Source organism: Culex pipiens, chromosome 2 (assembly GCF_016801865.2).
Source record: "Culex pipiens pallens isolate TS chromosome 2, TS_CPP_V2, whole genome shotgun sequence".
In the NCBI taxonomy this organism is placed as follows: Eukaryota; Metazoa; Arthropoda; class Insecta; order Diptera; family Culicidae; genus Culex; species Culex pipiens.
In genome coordinates, this window is record NC_068938.1 from 33,990,021 (window position 1) to 34,005,722 (window position 15,702).

At 37.5% G+C, this 15,702-nt stretch overlaps 2 protein-coding genes across 3 annotated transcripts in view; one reads left to right on the forward strand and one right to left on the reverse strand.

Annotated features, from left to right (window-relative positions):
• Positions 1-10,819, reverse strand: part of LOC120427812 (calcium uptake protein 1 homolog, mitochondrial-like) — a 52,026-nt gene extending 41,207 nt beyond the window's left edge. Inside the window, exons 1-5 of one of the 2 annotated variants that reach the window (XM_039592735.2) lie at positions 10,666-10,819; positions 10,230-10,562; positions 9,986-10,157; positions 1,268-1,427; positions 1,011-1,048 (exon numbers count right to left, since the gene is read on the reverse strand). In XM_039592735.2, coding sequence (XP_039448669.1) covers positions 1,011-1,048; positions 1,268-1,427; positions 9,986-10,157; positions 10,230-10,534 — 675 coding nt within the window. In that variant the 5' untranslated portion in view covers positions 10,535-10,562; positions 10,666-10,819. Of the gene's footprint in view, positions 1-1,010; positions 1,049-1,267; positions 1,428-9,546; positions 9,707-9,985; positions 10,158-10,229; positions 10,563-10,665 lie in introns of both variants that reach the window. The other variant, XM_039592736.2, reaches the window with a different exon arrangement.
• Positions 10,820-13,045: 2,226 nt separating this feature from the next.
• LOC120427816 (hsc70-interacting protein 1-like) lies at positions 13,046-14,736 on the forward strand. The gene is made up of 2 exons (XM_039592740.1): positions 13,046-13,206; positions 13,278-14,736. Exon 2 carries the CDS (start codon positions 13,293-13,295, stop codon positions 14,451-14,453), a length of 1,161 nt encoding a protein of 386 aa, XP_039448674.1. The 5' UTR covers positions 13,046-13,206; positions 13,278-13,292; the 3' UTR covers positions 14,454-14,736.
• The last annotated feature ends 966 nt before the right edge of the window (positions 14,737-15,702 follow it).

Sequence of the window (15,702 nt, forward strand, 5' to 3'; positions counted from 1 at the left end):
AAGTAGAATAAAGTAAAGGGGGTATACGGAAGTAGAAAGGCAGAAACAGTAGAGAAAACATGTTGTTATGGTGTGGTTTTATACCTCTTCAATACTCTGAAAGTACACAAGTGATTGGTTTGGTTTAGTGTTAGAAGCATAGAATTGATTTAGAGATTTCCGTTAGATTAGATTTTATTTTTGGTTTAGATAATTTTTAAGTTATGAAACAAGAAGGAAAAAGTCGAAAAATGGAGTTAAAATGTTGATATTATTTAAGATGGCAAGAATTTAGTCTTTTATTTTCTGTTGTTGGTAGAGATGTGGTTTTGAGAACAAAATACAACTGGTGTGGCAACGTCCTCGCTCGGAACGAATCAAAGAACAAGAAACAAAACGACAATCGTCAAGATGGGTTGATTTTGGAGGAAATCAAAGGCAAGTTAAAAATAGGAGAAATATATATTAAAATTAGTGTGTTTGTGACGACAAAAACAACAGACTCCAATTGGCACGAATCGAAACCGAGTAAAACCGTACAAACAAGGACAGAATTACGAGGAGGACACTAAGAGAAGAGACTATTGAGAAGAAAATATCGACCAAAAAAGAAAAGAAATAAGTAGTGGACAAATCATCGGAATGCTACAACTAGAGAGAGAGAGAGTAAGGACAATGCAAAACTTTGGTGGACTTTGTGGTGGTGGAGGGGGGCAGGAGGGAGCAAAAAACCTGTTTGCAAAACCTAGAGAAAATAGTGTTTAATTGTTTGCTTTTTTTGTGAAAGTAAAAAGTAAAAAAGAGAATGAAAAAAAAATTAAAGAAAAAAGAGCAAAACGGGAATGCCAGCTTCCAGAGAACATTGAGACTCTGGTGCACAAAAATAGAGAGGAAGTACCGAGATAAAAAAAAGTGTGTGTTTCGATCAGTAAATGGAATTGGTGGTGGTGGTGGTGGCGAAAGTGGCTGTAGTTTTGGGTGACTGCCTTCAATGAATATGTACAGTTTGATAGGAGGGAACCTCAACTTACCTTGGCATCGTAACGCTTGTACTGGTCCAAACCGAGACCTGTGAAGAAAAAAATGGAAAGAAATGTTAGAAAGGGTTTTCAAACAAGCAAACTAAACATTTAACAACATTAACAAACTCTATTTTACAGCTTTGCAAAGTTAGCATTGAAAAATGATCCAATTCTCAAAGCATTAGTAAGCAAAAAACCAAAAACATTTTAAAAACAACAAAACGAGAAATTAAGTGAGACAGAATCGCCAGAATAGCTGCAAATACCCTCTGGTTGCTTCATGCCCGGTGTCATGCTCGTGAGAAAGTCAATCGGCGTCATGAACACCTCGACCGTTTCGCCCTGGGGCGCCTGGATCGTGGCAAAGTAGCGGAACACCTTGTCCGGGGTGGAGAACTGCCGGATGCGGTTCTCGTACTCGATGATCTTTGTCACGATGATGAAAAGTTTTGCACGCGGAGCAGCAACAGCAACAGCGGCAGCAGTCCGGAAATCCGGGAACCAAGGTTAGAATGATTTTGATACTTTTTGTTTTTTGCTCAATTTGGAAAATTAATCTTGTTCGGAACATAACGCCATAACGATAAACATAAAAATTGCAGGAAAATAAGGAAAACCAATAAATGAATTTGCTGTGTTAGTATGCAAATTGGAATGATTGGAAAACCTGAGCAATCCAGAGGGAAGACTTCGAGAAGCAAAATCATTTAATTTTCGAGCTCCATTGCGTTTAAAGGTAGCAGGTGTGGGATAAACCTTCTTGTAAAAGTCTTAAAAACAAAATTTCTAATTTTTGCTTTTGAGTGTTTTTAAAACCACCTTGAGTCAGGGGTATTCAAAATCATCCTGAAAGCAAAAAAAAATCTGTTTATAGGACTCCAGAAATGGACCCCGAAATAAAATGCCGGTGTTCCCTCTGGGTTACTCTGTGTTACAAACAGTACATAAACATTTAGATAGGTCAATAAGCAGCTACTTGTTTCGATAGGCATCATGCACGACTAATACCAAAACAAGGGAAATATACACAAGGGTAATTTGAAATATAATGATTTTTTTAGATGTCATATTCTATTTTGTTTAAATAGGTATAATACAATGTTTTCACAAGGATTTTCACGAATGAAAATTAGACAAAACAACAACAAAGAAATCTAAATCTTGTTAAAACAACTGATAAACTGATGAAAATGCAATGAAAGCGTTGCTCTAATTACGTAGACAACTTGTTTACCTAGCATCGTTTGATTGAAAATTGATAATCTAAAAACAAAAAACGTGAGAAATCTTACGACTCTAAAAGTAATAATTAATAACAATGCGAAAAAAAAAGTGGCCACTCAAGGCGGGAATCAAGCAAAATTGGAATATTCGGGAATTTAAAAAAAATCCGCAAAACATCGGAAATGTTAAATATAAGTTATTCCAGGTCAACTGAGTAGGGGAGAGTAGGCAACCTTGATTTCATTTTTTTGTGTCGCGCATTGCTTTCTCAATTAGAGCGTCGAAAATTGAAGCGGAAGTATACATTTTCCTAACTTTTTGGCACCAATATTTTGAAAATATACAAGAAAAAATAATGAGAGAACTATATTTGATTTTATCCATTTCAATAGACTGTTTATATTGAACTAATCAGCTTAAAAAAAAAAAATAACGCTGCACAGAAAAAAATATGGTAATATTCATTAGGAAATGGTGACAGATTTTGTGTAAAAAAGTGTAATATCACATCAAGAATTGATGAATATTCATCAGTTTCTGATGAATAAATATTCAACCTTCCAAGATTTCTGCATTCCAAAATTAAACTTTTTTTTATGTGTATTATGAAATAAAAATAAACTATTTTATTTTTGGTAACCTTTTTAAACAAAAAAATGTGTTATTTCGTTCGAAAGTAAGATATTAACCACTTCTGCCAAGATTAAAATTGAGATATTTTTAAACGTTTTTTTACACCGTGATCAAATTGTATGAACATTGAATTGATATTTTTTCAAAGAGGGTTGTGCAAGAAGAATTTGTTTAAAAGTATTCGAAAAATAACATTCTGCAAGTGCGGGGCGTAAGAGAGATAATTATGAAAAACATGTATTATTTAATTTTAACCACTTTTGCACTATGAAAATTCTTTTCAGCTAAGTCATTTATTAGGCTAAATACCATGTTACAAAAACTACACCATAACTGTAACCATAAAAAATTATAAAAAAATATTGTCGTATTATATGAAAGGTGCCCAAAAAACCAAACATATTCAAAAACTCGCTACAAATATTTGAAAACTTTGAGTTGTGATTTCATGAAATAGTGTTTAAATTGACAAAGCACGAGAAGTAAGATTCTTAAGCTAAATTCAATTACTATCTTTTTATTCATAAACTGAAACCAGTAAAAATTGTTCCGGAAAAAGTTATTTGCCGTGAAAAAAACAATATTTTTTTGCATTAATTTTTTTTATTTCAACTTTATCTGTCAATGTTACTCATAAGCATACTTCACAACAAAAAATACGAACGATATTTTCTCTATTCTCTATTCTCAATTTATCACCAAACTATGAACTTATGGCTTGAGTTGAAAGCTTAAACATTCAACTATGTTTGGCTGATAACGGTGTTTGATCAACACAGTTCTTAGAGTACTGCCAAGCGTTTTAAAACCCCTTATTTACAAAATAATTGGGATAACTTGATCCCTCTTCAACATTTTGAAGAAATCTTTAGCAACATGTTTTTTTATTTATCCTTACTACTTGTGTTCTGTAAGTTACAGCATTTTGTTCAAAACTTGACATTTAAAAAATGAAAAATACTCATAAACTCAAAATAATCATATTCAGATTAAAATTGAGCATGTTTACAGAAGCTGATATTTTTGTATCACAAAACATTTGAAAAATGGTTCAAACTGCAGTGAGTCATCTTTAACTATGCTAAAGGAATCCATGTGAGAAAAACTAAACCAATCAATTGAACTTAAGACTAATTTCAGTGTCTGTAAAAATGCAAAAAATCCCCAAATTCACATTTTTAAACAACTGAAAGGGTTTTGTCACTGAATGAACTGCTAGATATTTGAAAGAGCTTTCTGTCAGCGATCATTTCCGAAAACGAAATTTTATCGCTCACACACAGCGCCTATCACGAGCGTCATTGATAGGCGACGGTCGGTGAACGTAAACACAAAGACGAAACGAACGAAAAATGAGCACCACTCAAGCAGCCACCCGAACGAGACAACGTGCTCTTTCTCTCGTTTTTCGTCTCTCTCTTCCTTGTGTTTGCTGCGTGGTGACAGAAGTCATTTGAATGCGATCATAGGAGAGATGATCGGAATCTCGGTAGAATGTCAAACGAGCGTTATCTGAGCGAATGCTTTTCTAGAGGGAGGTCAATGACTGTGTGACTTACTTTGCGTAGCACTCATTCGTTTGTGTGTGACCCGAGTGAAAGTGAAATGTCAAAATCAGGTTTGCGTGGTGAAGACGATTGGAGTATTAAAAACAAGTCGAAATTTTGTAAGCACTGATCAAGTGCCACCGGGGTTCAAGTCCCCCCACTCTTCCCTAAAGTTTTAGATTCGAACTTCACCGCTTTAAACCTAACTTTGAGGGGACGTTCATATTTCGACTTAACAGAAACCCTAGGTTTTATACCGATTGGAACATCCTCCTATTTTTGGCATCGCTCACTTTTTTATGATTTTCTTTTTAAAACTTTTTATTCATTTGCATATATTTTTGCATTTATTAGACCAAAATTCAACCGGAAGACACTCTTTTGACCTTAAAGTTGGGCATTTCTCTCAGAAATCAGCCTTTTTGGAATGTTATTTTTTTCTGTTTTTTTTTTTATTTGCCTAAAACATTGTCAATCATTCAATATTACTTCCATTTGAAATGTTAGTCTTGATTCCAACATTTTCAAAATATTGTTTTTGGAAGGTCATAAAATTTCAGAAATGTTCAATTATTTTTTACCTTATTCTATTTTTTGCCAAAAAAAAAACACTATTAAAAAAAAGTCCTAACTCGGCGTAAAATTTTTTTGTCCATACTTCTGTATTGCTCAAAGTTACGATTTTTTGTTCTAAAAAAATCAAAATCAAAAATCATATCAAAAAAATTAAAACATACGTTTTTAGGGAAATAGATTTTTTTGGGAAAAAGTTAATTCAAGGGGTTTTTTTTAATAGGTCTTATAAACATATAAAAGACAATAGCTTATAGGACCTTTTCAAAAAAAAAAAAAAAAAACTCTAGTATTTAAAAACCGGCCAAATTATGTTTTCCGTGTATCTATTTTTTTCAATAGTCCTCATTCGCAATTCGCAATTCGCAATTTTCAGTGTAAGAACGGGCCTTGACCGATCTTATGCACCAGGTTCCCGACGAACACGCACTGCCCTTACACCTACATCTCACCCTTGCTCTGAGTCAGTACGAGCAGCACGCTAGAACACGCTTTGAGTGTTCGTGCCAGGCATGCACACCTTCTTTTCCGGTTACGCATTTTAACTCGGCCGGGGGTGGTACATTACGTAGGGTTTGATGTAAGTATAAGCGCCTAACCATTTATAGTGTGCCTATCAATTTTCAGTAAAGCAAAAAACTGTTTAATTTTTAATTTGAATTCAAAAACTAATTGTTATTTTACTGTGTATTGTTTTCTCCTGAAATCTTTCCTAGTGTTGAGTCGTGTTTATCTGTTGCTATTTCTTCTGTCGCGGTGTTTTGTTACAATGTTTTGAACCTAAGCATGTTATTAAAAAGTTTACCAAAAGTACAATAACGTTGTGTGTGACTTTGATCATTCAATATATTGAGTAAGGACTCAAACCTTACTTGTTTGAAGAAAGGGGCGTAGATTAAAACAATAGACAATAAAGGAAAGCAAACTACATAAAGTTCGATACTGAAAGAATAAGTGTATGTTGAAGGAAAGAAGAGTAAAAGCTGTATGAAGTAGATTAAAAATATAGGCAATAATTTATGAAAAAAGCTATCTGATAAAGGATAAATAATATCATATAAGCTTAGATAGCATTAATGACAACTTCAGGAGCCGATTGGGGATGTTAGGGAAAACACATAGCAGTTAAAACTGGCAAATAAAGTAGAGGAGACTTGACAGATAAGTGAAACAGGACTAAAGTAGTTGGAGATAAGAAGAAGAGATACTCCGAGTTGCGATGTTCTAGGTACATCCACAACAGTTCGTTCAACATGCTGTGGATCAAAACAATACCTTCTACAATCACAAATTACTTCCCTTTCCCACATTGCCGCTTTATGATGTAGTCCATGCTCTGCAAAGAAAGGGATGTTAGTAAAATATAAACACTATAAAATATCGATACAGTTACTTTCGTGAACCTGAGTAACATCAGGGTTTCTTATGTTGTTGCTGTTGTCTCCAGTGTGATAATATCACTCCAAAGTGGTTGTCGTGGTGCAATCGTTCTCCAACCGCAGGCCCAGACACGACATGAAAATGGAAACAAACAAAAACAAAACAAAACAAAAAGATGCATTAGTATAAGAAAATAAGAGAAACGAAAGATCATGCAATCAAAATAAAATGGTGGATAGTAAACAGAAGCAGAATTAGAAAATCAGTTATACATAATAAAGAAATAGAAGATAGATAGTAGCTGAAAGTGGAAAGAAGAGAAACCCCGTATTGCGATGTATCAGGTACATCCACAACAGTTAACTCAACATGCTGTGAATCAAAACAATACCGTCTACAATCTTCCCTTCCCACATTGCGCATCCCTTTCTTTTGGCCGTCTCTACTCTGACCCTCGCTGGTCAAAGGTTTACGAGTTCGTTTCCACAGGCCACCAGCAAGGTCACGTGTTGTCATCATGATGACGAAACCAAGCCAACGTGGAGGTAAGAAAATGGGTAACTTGCAAGGAACCAGAGCAGCTGTTTTGACCAAGGTCTAGGTCAGCTAACAGCACTACGGGTGTAGTTCCGCTCCTTCCAGGATGTTCCTCACCGGGTGTCAACCGAAAAGGTATCATTTCACCCTTGGCCTGCAATTTTTTTTTTTTTTTTTTTTTTTTTTCAATAGTCCTCATCAATAAAAAAAAAAAAAAAAAAAAAAAAAAAAAAAAAAAAAAAAAACTACAACTTAGCCGAAGACACCAAATCGAAATTCCTTCAAAAGATATTGTATGACACAAAATGGCTTCTTTGGTTCTTCTTTGGTTCTTTGGCTTAATAATTTTTCACACTCAAAAATTGGAATTTTCACGGGGACCATAATTTCAAAACATCAAATTTCACGGAAATTTCACGGAACTATAAAAATGTTAAAAATAACCTTGAAAATGTTATCTTAAAATTTCAGAAAGGTACTATTTATACTTTAATTTATAATATTTTTCAATCGGCTATAAATTTTCTTCACCAATTACACCAGTATTTTCACAAAAAAATTGTTCTTTTTATTTATGTACATATGTTCTCATCATGAAATTATCTACCGAATAGAACTAAAGCGAAAGTTCGAAGTGAAATATGTAAAGCACACATTTATCATAAGCTCTCCAAAACAAGTTCTATCCTATCAAAAGTTTTGTAATAATTTTGTTTAAATGCATGATTTCCTTTCTTCAATGGTTAATATACCACTTTTCAACTTATATAATTTACATGAAAAGGGGGTGAAATATTTCTTGAATTTTATTAATTTAAGCATCATTTAAAAAAAAATACAAATTTAACGGCATTTCACAAAAATTAACCAATTTCACTAATTTTACGCTGTCCGCGAAACCGTGAAAATTCACTTACCCTAGTTATAGGGAAGGTTCCCACAAAGTTTGAGCCAAATAAAAAAAAATAGCGAAATCGACTGATTTCTTAGAGAATTGGGTCCGAAAATTAAGCTTAAATTTGCGATATTATTGTTCACAACGATAAAGCTTATTTTTTTCTGAGTACAATGGATTTTAAAAAACAATTTTGAAAAATTAACTTCGCAGTTGGTTTCAAGGGGACCATAGTTGATCCATATAAAAAATGTTGTCTTGTCTATTATTTTTTTTTGCATCAAAATGAAAAAAAAGTGATCAGAAATGGTTTAAAATTGTGTTTTTCACTGTTGTACATAAAAATTTACATAGGGCTTTAGGACCCTATTGCTCAGCTGTCTGTTTGTTTTTATTGTGCATTAGTTTTTCTTTTATTTAATTTTGTTTCAATTTTGCTTCAAACTATTTACTTTCCACAAAAAAAAAGGATTTTTAACAATACACCATAGGACATAACAACTTTAATTGCTATCAGAAACTAATTCAAGAAGAATTAGGTCATTTAATTGACTGGCTTTCGCGAAATTTCTGATTATTGGGTAAAATTATAGAGGAGCACTTTGGCTAACATGGCCTCATAATCCTTCTTTTTTCTGTGCTCTTTTCCGATCTGCGGATTCTATTTTTACATTTATTAATTAAGAACAAGAAAAAAATCAATTTTACACAAATAGAATAAAATTGACGTATTAAATGCAGTACTTATTCAGAAACTGGGCTGACAAACAAAATAAAAAATTTTGTTTAAGCCAAGGATCTTGATTGCTCCAAAAAGACTCATTCACTCGCGAGTACAAATTAAACGCGACGCATGTGTTCATACTTTTTGTTAACTCCTACACCAATCGCTATATTGCGCTATATCGCTCAAAGCTGACTCAAAATAGTCTGCGATCGGCTTTGTTTTGATCAATTATTAAACTGCTTAAAATTTATATAATCAGAAATATTTTGCAATGTTGATAACACAACATCAAAGACACATTTGACAACAATTTCCACCATGCCAAATGCAAATTGACGGCAAACTGTGGAAGTGCAGACCAAGTGAGCGCCGCGCTGTTATTTTGTTAGATTCTCTCCTCTCTGAGCATATTCGTTTGTGACTCGGGTCGACGGACGGAGTAGGCAAAGAAATTCACGAAGTATTTGTATCGCTGTGTGAAGCGATTGACCAAGCTGTTGGCGAGTCGTGTTCGCTCACGAATGGTTGCGCGCTTCAGTCGGCAAAGATTCGTTCGGCGATGAGTGATAACTTCTGATTTTCGAACCGAAAATTAGGACCCTTGAGCCGTTCGATCTCTCTCAAAGGACAGGAAAAGTAGATAGTTTCACAGCAGAAATGCAAAATAAATTTATGTTTTTTTTTTGTATTAAATTATGGAATAAGAATGATTAGTCAATGAGGAAATTGAAAACCTTTTAACAATTTCTTAAATTTGACAAGCGAAATGTTTCGATAGGAAACACAAATATTTCTATCATACCTTATTTTAATCTTAATTATTACCTCCTTTTTTAATTTCTATATTAACAAGCAATAATTTGACCATTTTATCCTCCCGAAACCATTTGTTAGTCGCATGAAAGGATAGAGATTCCAGCACCAAAGGTAGATCGCAGTTAAATCGCTCGTTAATTGCTAATTAGAGAAAGATTTTTTTTTTGATCTTACACAGTAGAAAATAAGCAACAACAAAAAAACAACATTTACCATCCGGCTGTTTCAGGCCCGGTGTGATGGCGCGCAGGAAATCGTACGGCGTCATGTAAACCGTGGACGATTCGCCGTGGATGAGTCGCACGGTCGCAAAGTACCGGAAGATCTTGTCCGGCGTCGAAAAGTGCCGCATGCGGTTCTCGTACTCGATTATCTGCTCGACATTTTTGCGTGGGCGGGGAATTTGAGGGTTTTGGGATAGTTTGGGTGTGAGTTGGGGAAGGTTGAGGGGAAAAGCCGCGGACACGATGATCGACAACATAAAAGGGTGATTTAATAAAAAGAGAAAGTAATCTATCTTTGCTTAACGGAAAGAGTAAAGGTGTGTGTATTGAATTGAAGCTAATTTACAAAAAGAGACTAAAAACGACCTGACGTTCCGAACCATCAGTGCTGGTGGCAACTAGGAGATTGTGGACATTTCAGCGTTTACCTTGCGATCCCGGAAACCGATCTTTTCCTTACGGGGCTTCTTCTTCTGACCGTCCTCGTCGGTATCATCGTCGGAGTCCTCCTCCGAGCCGACCTCGCTCGCCGGTTCATTTTTCTCCACATTTATTCCGGCATCGGCGTCCACCTTTGGCCACCCAACTGCGTGACGAAGTCTAAAAAGAGCAAAACAATAAATTACCATCCAAAGGCCATTCGCCCCTTTCCGAAAGGGCACACTCCCTTACTTTTGCCAGTCGACACAGGCTCCGACCATCATCACGGCCAAAAAGATATAGAAAGCCTTCGTAATGGTCGCCTCCTTTTCTGGCTTGTGGCCAAAATTCTTATATCCTCGCTCCCCACTTCCCCTCTCACTTCCGTCGGACGCAATCCGAGCCAACGACGACGACGACGGCGGTGATCCACTGCCGAGAACCCGTGCCAACCCGGAACCAGTTCCTGAAAACAGAGCCCTGGTCGTGGTCACGGCCGACGGCTTAAACAGCAGCCGCCAGTGGGCGCCGGAGCCGCACAGCCTTGTAAGGGACATTGCTCCCCCAAAAAGTGCAGCACAACACCTGAGGGGAAAGAAATTCGAAAATTTATCGATCTCGGAAGAAGGCGAAAAGAGCAGATTTTGGGAAAATCCCTTTTCCCAACCAAGTAACTCGCCAAACTCACCCAAAATCTGCAGCACTGAACGGCGGGCAATCAGTTCTAGCTGGTCACGCACTCGGGAACCAGAAGCGTTGAGTTATTTTTACACCACGGTCCAGAAATTCCGAAAATTCTGAAATTAAATCACTTTATCCAAATCGAGACATGACGAACTGCAGTGGAGTGCGAAGAATTTTCTGACAGTTCTCTGCGATGGAGAAAAATAAAACAAACGACAAACACTCGACGAGGGGAGCGTGGATGGAAAATAGTTAAGTGTAATTGGGTGATTTGTCGGAGTTGTAGTCTTGCACAAGCAAAACAGTGTAAACGGAGCAATAATGTGCATTTCTTAAGTAAATATTTTTTAAAGCTCCAATATTATTTTGTCTTTTGAGTGTTTTTGATATTTTGTTCGTAAGCCGTAGCAATTTTTTAAAGTGTATGTTAATAAAAATAAAATAAAAATGTTAAAAACTCAAGAAGAGTGCTTAGCCACAGAGTAACTCTGTGGCTACCTAAGCGTAATCTAACCAAAGGCACTCTCTAGAATCCCGTCGAAAGATTGGCTGCGCTAGGGTCTGATTACATAAGAATAGATTAGATCTCGGATTAGATGCACTAATAATATTTACCACTTAGTTCCAGAAACATGAAAATTTACTGAAGGTTTGTTTACACCATCTGCAAAATTGGGTACTAAAGCCCTATGTTAGTTTTTATGTACAACGGTAAAAAACACGATTGAAAACCATTTCTGATAACTTTTTTTTGACAGGACAACATTTTTTCGATGGATCAACCACAGAGTAACACAGAGCGAGCAGTCCGAAGAAATGTCATTTTATTTTTTGGCTCCATAAGGTTTGCTGGTAGCAGGCGTGCGATGTACCTGCGATGTACCACAAAGTGGAACCAAAAATCAAATGGCAGTAGTGACTCTGTCTTACTCTGTGGATCAACTATGGTCCCCTTGGAACGAGCTGTCAAGTAGGAGCTTTTCTGTCAAGAAGGTCCGCGAGGTTAATTTTTCAAAATTGATTTAAAAATCCATTTTAAACTCTTTCCCAGTCAAATCAATCCGAATTCTGAAACGGAATCTAATTAGAATCGTATACAAATTCCGTTTCGAACGCAACAACCGGTTCGAACACGGAACCGGTTGTTGCGTTTGAAACGGAATTTGTATACAGTTCTAATTAGATTCCGTTTCAGAATTCGGATTGATTTGACTGGGTTGTGGTCGTACAAAGGGTCATTGTACTCAGAAAAATAACCTTTATCGCTGTAAACAATAATATCACCAATCTAAGCTTCATTTTAGGACCCAATTTTCAAATATGAGTCCCATCATAATGTTCACAAACTCGTCCTGCGTCGTTGAAATATAATGTTCTGAACTCACCTTTATGGCTTGCCGGTGCTATAAATTTAGGTTGCGTTTCATCAATTCCGGCATCCATAACCTTTTTTCAATAGAGGAGAAAAGCAACTCGCGACAAAATTTTGAGGCTAGGAATTTTGACAGGTATGATTTCCATAAAGTATTCGTCTCCTTTTCTCTCCCACATAAAAACTGGGGACGAGGTATCTGTCAAACTAGGTCTGTCAAACTGTTAAAGTCACTCACAAAATAAACTTTGAGTGACTTGAGTTCATTTCTGACGTCACAATTTTCTCCTCTATTGTATGAAGAGCACCCTAACGAAACAAATACACTCAACCCCCGGTGGTTGGTCACTTTTTCGTTTGACACTTTTTAGTTTGTACCCCGATGGTTTGACAAAGTCAAACTAAAAAGTGACGAACTGTCGCTTTTTACACGGCGCTCACGCACACTATCAAAACAAACGTTTGGTGGTGTGTGTGAACTCCGTGTAAAAGGGGTGTCAAACTAGAAATTGACCCCGTTCGTTTGACAACAGTTGGTGTCAAACCATCGGGGTTTGAGTGTACTAGTTTTATTCAAATTCAACAAATAATTTTCACCATTTTTAACTGAAAAATTGGTTTACGATTGGGGGTCACCTTGGTATCATGCTTGTCCACGCTCCATACAGAAAAGATTTTTTTGTGTGGACAGATGTCCACGAAGGGGGGGGGGGGGGGGGGGGTTGAGATTTGTCCAAGTGGTTTATGGATGGTCCCAAAACAAATTCTGAGATTTAAATAATATAATTTTACTATTCACAACACAAATTCAAGAATGCAAAAATATTGAAATAAAAAAAAACAGAATCTTGAACGGTCAGAGTCAAGTTCAGTGTTTATCCGACGACACGACAAGACCTCGGCCAGTTCCTTCAAATTTGTCGGAGTTGCATTGCATTACCCACAGCTCGGTAATCTCTCCCATCGACGGACCCCTCGCCGCACTGGTCCGAAACGTCAAACAAGCAGGCGGCGTGAAAAAAAGTCATTCAAAAAGAACTTGCGAACACGGAACGTTCTAGTCGTGACGGACATTTTTTCGCAACGCCGGTCAACCCGCAAAAAAACTGCGTATTTTCGTGTAAAATTTGCATATTCTTCCACATTTGCTAGCTGTTGCCACCGTAGAAACACGTAAGTAGTGCTGAAAATTGTGGTAATTTGTTGGTTCGATAACGTGTTTTTGTTTTGATTGGTGCCGACAGCAAAAAAAATCAAAGATGGCCTGCCCGATTGATCCGGCGGAACTGGCAAAGTTGAAAATTTTCGTGAACCTTTGCACTACGCAGCCGGAGCTGCTGAACCTGCCGCAGTTGGACTTCTTCAAGGCGTTCGTGGAGAAGCTCGGCGGAAAGGTTCCGGAGGGCACGCCCAGTTTTGCCGGTGCACACAAGGCCGGTCCGAAGGAGGGGGAAGAGGCGAAGAAGGCGGCGCCGGAACCAGAGGCGGACAAGAAGGAAGATAGTGAACCGGAGTCGGATGTTGAGCTGGACAACGAGGGTTGCGTCGAGCCGGATAATGAGCCGGAACAGCCGATGGGAGATGCGGAGAAGGAACCGAGCGAGGAGGAACTGGACCAGGCGAATGATTTGCGCTCGAAGGCGGCGGCCGCGTACTCGGAGCAGAATTACGAGGAGTCTGTGAAGCTGTTCACGGAAGCGATTCAGATTAATTCCCGAAGCGCCCTTTACTACGCCAAACGTGGCCAGGCTTATCTGAAGCTGGTGAAACCGAACGCCTGCATCCGGGACTGCAATCGGGCGTTGGAGATTAATCCGGATTCGGCCACCGCGTACAAGTTCCGTGGCCGTGCGAATCGCCTGCTTGGCAAGTGGGAGGAAGCGGCCAAGGATCTGCGCCAGGCGTGCAAGCTGGACTTTGACGAGGAAGCCGACGAATGGCTGAAGGAGGTCACTCCGAACGCGAAAAAGATTGAACAACACAAGCTGAAGCAGGAGCGACGCCGCCAGGAGAAGGAACTGCGCGAACGACAGGAACGGGTTCGCCGGGCGCAGGAAGCAAACCGAAAGGCCGCCGAGGAATCTGCTCGCGCTGGTGGGGATGGTGATGATGACTTCCTTGGGGGAGTTGGAGGTGGAGCGGAAGACATCCTGAACGCCTTCAAGGATCCCGAGGTGGCAGCCGCGTTGCAGGATATCATGTCTAACCCGGCCAACATCGGCAAGTACCAGAACAACCCGAAGGTGATGAATCTCGTTACGAAGATCGCCGGCCAAGCTGGAGGTGGCGGTGGATTCCCTGGCTTCGGAGGTGGCTTCCCCGGAGGATTCCCTGGGGCCGGTGCCGGAGGATTCCCCGGATTCGGAGGTGGACCACCGTCCAGCGGTGGACCGAAGAACACCACCGACGATCTGGACTAGGCGGGGACGGCGTTTGCATGGGCAATTGCATTTCAGGTAGGGTTTTACGCGCTTTTTTAAAGTACCACACAACATAAAAGATTATTTCCTGCGTCCGCTTGGGTTGGGCCGGCAAGGGCTGAGAGAAAGCTGTTGTTAAAAACAATACAGAACAAAAAACATAAATCTTTTTCCAATATGTAACTACTAAACTATTTCTTAATATTACCGTATCGGTTGAAACGTAGCGTTAGTGAGAGGATAACAACAAATCGAAAAATACACTTTCGGTGTGATCTTGAAATTGAGGCGTCCGTTACTTTACGAAAGATATCACCGTCCCATTTCTAATAATAAGGAATAAGTTTCGCTCGATTGGTACGACGAAGAGTGCCACCGGATGACCGCCGAGAAGAAGGTAACTTACGACCAGAAGCTGCACACAACGACGAGAGGGAACGTGGAACGGTACAGGCAGGCTTGGAATTGGCATGTCACGGTTTTCAAGCTCAATAAGCGCCTGCAGGATGACCGAAATTCAGGGTTGTTACGGACGGCGCGGATCGCGCGGATTACCTGACTAATTTTGCTTAGACGCGGATTTCGCGTGGATGTAAAATTTAATTAATATAATAATTGAGATTTTTTAAAAAATTTGCTTGTATTTTCGCAATAAGAAACGTCGAAATAATCTTCATGGAGAGATTGTTTTTTGAATGTATTGATTGAGCATCTTAGAAAAATATAAAAGATCAAAACATTACAAAATGGAAACTTCAATATTCAAAATTCAAAATTTCAGAAATTCTTTTTTTTTTTGATTTTTATGGTTTTTTTACATCTAAAAAATTAAAAATTCAAATATTTAAATATACAAGAATTAAATTTTTTTTTGAAATTAAAAATTCAAAACTAAAAAAATTCAGGATTTCAAAAAAAAAATCCAAATAAAATTTAAGAATTATTTTTTTTTATTTTATACATAATTGAAAAATTCTAAAAATTGAAAATTAAAAACATCTAAAAGAACAAAAAATTATACATACTCAAATGCTTAAATTCATAAATGCTTGAACTCTTAAATTCTTTTATTCCTAAATTCTTGAATTATTGAATTTTCAAATTATTAAATTATCTAACTCTTCATCTAAATTTTTAAATTATTGAATTTTTAAATTATTAAACTCTTAAATTCTTAATTTCTTAAATTCTCAATTTCTTAAATTTTTGAATTCTTTTGAATTTAAATTCTTAAATTCTTAAATTCTTA